Below are 4,046 nucleotides of genomic sequence, written 5' to 3'. Positions count from 1 at the left end.
GGTCCAAACTCTCCAGCAAAATTTCAGTGCAGCAGTTCAGCTTTTTGTTTACAGCCAGAGTCTGTTGAAAGGAAACAAGCACAGACAGATTCAGAGAAACGTTTTCCCCTGAAAGAAGTTTTCATGCTTCAAGGGGATGAACATTCCTGTCAAAAATAAAAAAGAGAGACAAGTCCTGAAAATTAAAATGATCACTTGATTACTAATGATTACTTCTAAAAATTAGCTTTTGGTGTATTTGAGCTATTATGAAAGATTTGTTTTGTTATATTAAGTGAACCTTTGTGTCATGTTGGATACTGAACCTTTTCCATGTAAGAGTAAAGCACATCCTCAGGGGTAAGTGAGCCTTCCTTCAGCTGCTTTGTCAGCTCAGACAGGGAGAGTGTCAGGATGAAAGCAGAGTCAGTTGTCGGATGCTAGGAGACACAGACCCACACAGAATCATTACTTCAAAAAAAACATTTAAAGCAAGAATTTAAGACTTAGTATCACCTCTAATTTTGCATCCTGGTCATGGAACAACCTTCAGAACACATTAAAGCTCTCCCTGACAGAGTTCATAACACTCAAAAAGACTTATGTAACCGAAGACTGTTATTGCCATTTATAAGCTGGATCTGTATTTTTGTATTATTTTGTCTCTAACTACTTATTAAGTGTTTTGATGTTATATTTGAATTGTAACTTGTAACAATGTAAGGGTTTGTCCTCTTGACCAATTTATTCTTGAAAAACTGATGTTAATCTCAAGGGATTTTTCTGGTTCAAAACTAAATAATATAAAAGAAATTAAATTAAACAAAAAAAGCATTGAACCAGGATTTTTCCTTTGTCTGTGTTCCACCTCTGTATACTTAATTACTTATGTAATTAAGTAATACCCTCACCCTGAGGCTCTCTTACGCCCTACACGTATAATTAATTTTGCAACTGTGGAGAATTTTTCTGTCTTTCCTGAAACTTGCCTCCTCCATTCCTGACTGTTCCCTATCTCCCATGGTTGATGATTTTGCTAGCACCCTTTTTTCCACATGCTCCTCCATCCTCAATACTGTTGCCCCTGTTAAAATGAAGCGCCCTAGATAATTTCCCGATGTTGGCTAAACGACACGTGACAGTAGTATCCCCCGTGGCCAACTCCGTGATGCCTTGGGTTCCTTTGATAGTTTCCTCACCGACACTGTTAGTGACCTGGGTGTGTTTTTGGATAGCTCTTTTAAATTCGACAAACAAGTGTCTGCTCTTGTCAAATCTTGCTTCTATCAATTGCGTCTTATTAGCAAGGCCAGACATTATGTCCCGCATAGAGACCTGGAAAAGCTTATTCACGCCTTTGTGACATCTAGGTTAGATTATTGCAGCTCCCTTTACTTTGGTCTTAACTCTACTCTTCTCCATAGACTGCAAATTGTTCAGAAAGCGGCTGCGCGTCTCCTTACTGGTAGTGGGGGGCGTGTCTCTATTGACGCTGTCCTTGCCGACCTGCACTGGCTTCCTGTTAAGTATCACATTCAACTCAAAATCCTGCTGCTCACCTTCCGAATTATTAACAATATAGCTCCAAGCTACCTCATTTTGAGCTACTTAGATTATACACCCCTGCTAGAGTACTAAGATCATCTTCCCAGTCACTCTTGGTACTGCCGGTACTTTAATTTATATATTTTATCTTATTCTTTCCCAGTTAAATTTACCCTTCAGTCTAATTTGTGTTGTACAGTTATTTCATTTTTAACTTTAATTTTTATATTTTATTTTATTCCTTCCTAGTTAAATTTACCCTTTTTAATTTTCATATTTATTTCCTATCTTATTCAGAGCCTTTTCTTTTTTTCTTTAGGTCACGAGCAGTTGTCTAAGCATTTCACTGCATATCGTACTGTGTATGACTGTGTACGTGACAAATAAAATTTGAATTTACCAAATTGTTTGTCCATAGTTCACCAGATTTGAAATAATATCTCCAAAGATTAACATAAACAATTCAAAGTCCAGGGCTCTGAACTCTCACCGACTCTTTGTAGCGGAGCACCGCCTGCTCTGCCCGCTGCAAGCTCTCGTCTCTCCTGTTTCTGGCTCTCTTGATCTTTTCCTCCGTCTCTCGGTGGCTGCTGATCTTTTTCACCAGCATAACCACGGATCCGACAACGCAGGTAGCACCAGTGAGCAGAGCCACTGCCCACTTGTCCATTTTCACTCCCTTAATAAACTGTTCAATATTCTGCAAGGCTTGCATTTTTGTCCTGTTGCTGCAAACTCGACTAAATGACAAGTGGACTTTACACACGGTTGTTTAAATGGGACAGGCTGACCTTTGAGCAAAATACATAGGCGCGTTAAGCAAGTAACAGCTCCTACTTTAATAAAACAATGACGCTCACTCACTGCGCGTGCGTACTTCCAAATACTCTGTGAATGACAGAGTAAACAAAAACAACAAATATGTGTTGAAGTGCGTGTGCATCCAAATTAATTACAGGAAGTCCATTTAAGACTTCTCCTTAGAACGATCACCTAAACATTTTCACGTAAGTTCTGTATTTTATAGTGATTATTATCATTTTTATATTAGGATAAAGGAGAGCCGACCGCTTACTCGCTAACTTCCCCTTTCTGCACCGCATCAGCTGTTAGCTTTCCGTGACCCGGAAATTATTCTCCCTCCGGAACAACGGATATTAGTATTTCGAGTTTAGTCACTTTTGATATTATTAAATATATAACTATATTAACAGCAGTTTCAACCTTTATTATTGTCACGATGATCATGTCATAATTCCGTTTAATATATGAAACATTTTACAACAAAAAAACAACAACAACAAAAAAATCAACAACAACCCCAAAACAAAGCCGCCCCCCCGCCCCCATCAGAGATCTTCGGGGCAGGTTTGAAAGATCAAATCAAATGATTACGGCTTATAAAACAGGAACTATTTATTTTATTCGTTTATAAATATCAATGTCAAACCACTACGTTAGAAAAATAAATGGTTTGTTTTAATGTCATTAGCAGATGAACAATACACATATAGTGAATGTTATGGTCATTTTGGGCTAATAATTTCTTTGAAATGTCCTTTTTTCCCATGGTGGGCCGATTGCAAGCTGTACCTCAGAAAGTTTTGGTAACCCTCAACAAGCTTCTGGCATAGTTCTGTCTGGATATTTGACCGCTTTTCTTGTCTCATTCTTCTCATGTCCGCATATATTGTATGTGTACATATTTAAGTATTTCACATAGTTTGTTTGTTTGTTTGTTTACTTGTAACCGTTTGAATAAATTTGTGACTTTTTTGTAATATTGTTTAGTATGCTTTTGGGTCTTTTTATTGTCTGTGAGGTTATTTTGGTCTATACAAATAAATCAGACTTGCCTAATGATTTCACATTTTATTTTCTCAACAAGATCTAGCATGTTTGCTGTTATGGATATAAAGAAATATAAAGCATAGATGGGGATAGCAAGACAAAAAAACACATGGTTTATTAAATGAATGTATGAAAGAAAGATGAAAAATGAAAGAGTTAGAGTTCCTAAAGCCTTTAGGAAACAATCAAAGACCAAAATAAACACAAAATGAATAGACTGTACTTGTACTACTAAGATTCATCCACCATTTATGACTCGATTAGCTCATTATTACAGGAAATACTCAAGTTAACATGTCTCCTCTGAAGTCTGCAGCCTCTCCTGTGAGACTGAGAAAGAAAGCAGCTTTACTTCTTGCTTTCTTTGACCAGTTGTTCCACTTCCTTCATGAGGCGCAGGCAGAGCTCATCCTGCCACGGCAGAGCAACACACTGAACCGCCACAGGTAGACCCTCGCCACCGGTCACTGCCTGAACACAAAAACACACTCCTGTCACTTAACGCTTGGCAGCTGGACACACCACAGTCTCCTTCATCCACCTACTGACAAACTCTGAAACTACTAATACATTGTGTGTATATCTGCATGGCAACAAGGAATGTGACAATATTTCTAGTTACAATAGTCTGATACGTTTCATTTCTTGGTTTTGTGTATGGATGGGCCTTT

The 4,046-nt window shown here is 38.0% G+C and overlaps 1 protein-coding gene and 1 pseudogene across 1 annotated transcript in view; both read right to left on the bottom strand.

The window, feature by feature from the left end:
- The window catches only part of LOC102203210 (vitamin D3 hydroxylase-associated protein-like), a 69,260-nt gene that overhangs the window by 45,888 nt on the left and 19,326 nt on the right, over window positions 1–4,046 (bottom strand). Inside the window, exon 2 of the mRNA XM_013914452.1 lies at window positions 306–419. Coding sequence (XP_013769906.1) covers window positions 306–419 — 114 coding nt within the window. The remainder of the gene's footprint in view (window positions 1–305; window positions 420–4,046) is intronic.
- Window positions 3,492–4,046, bottom strand: part of LOC102206898 (vitamin D3 hydroxylase-associated protein-like) — a 7,974-nt pseudogene continuing 7,419 nt past the window's right edge.

Source organism: Pundamilia nyererei, unplaced genomic scaffold (assembly GCF_000239375.1).
Source record: "Pundamilia nyererei isolate P.nyererei 1_Seehausen unplaced genomic scaffold, PunNye1.0 scaffold00199, whole genome shotgun sequence".
In the NCBI taxonomy this organism is placed as follows: Eukaryota; Metazoa; Chordata; class Actinopteri; order Cichliformes; family Cichlidae; genus Pundamilia; species Pundamilia nyererei.
Note: the sequence above shows the minus strand (reverse complement) of the source record. Positions and strands in the feature narration are given on the sequence as shown.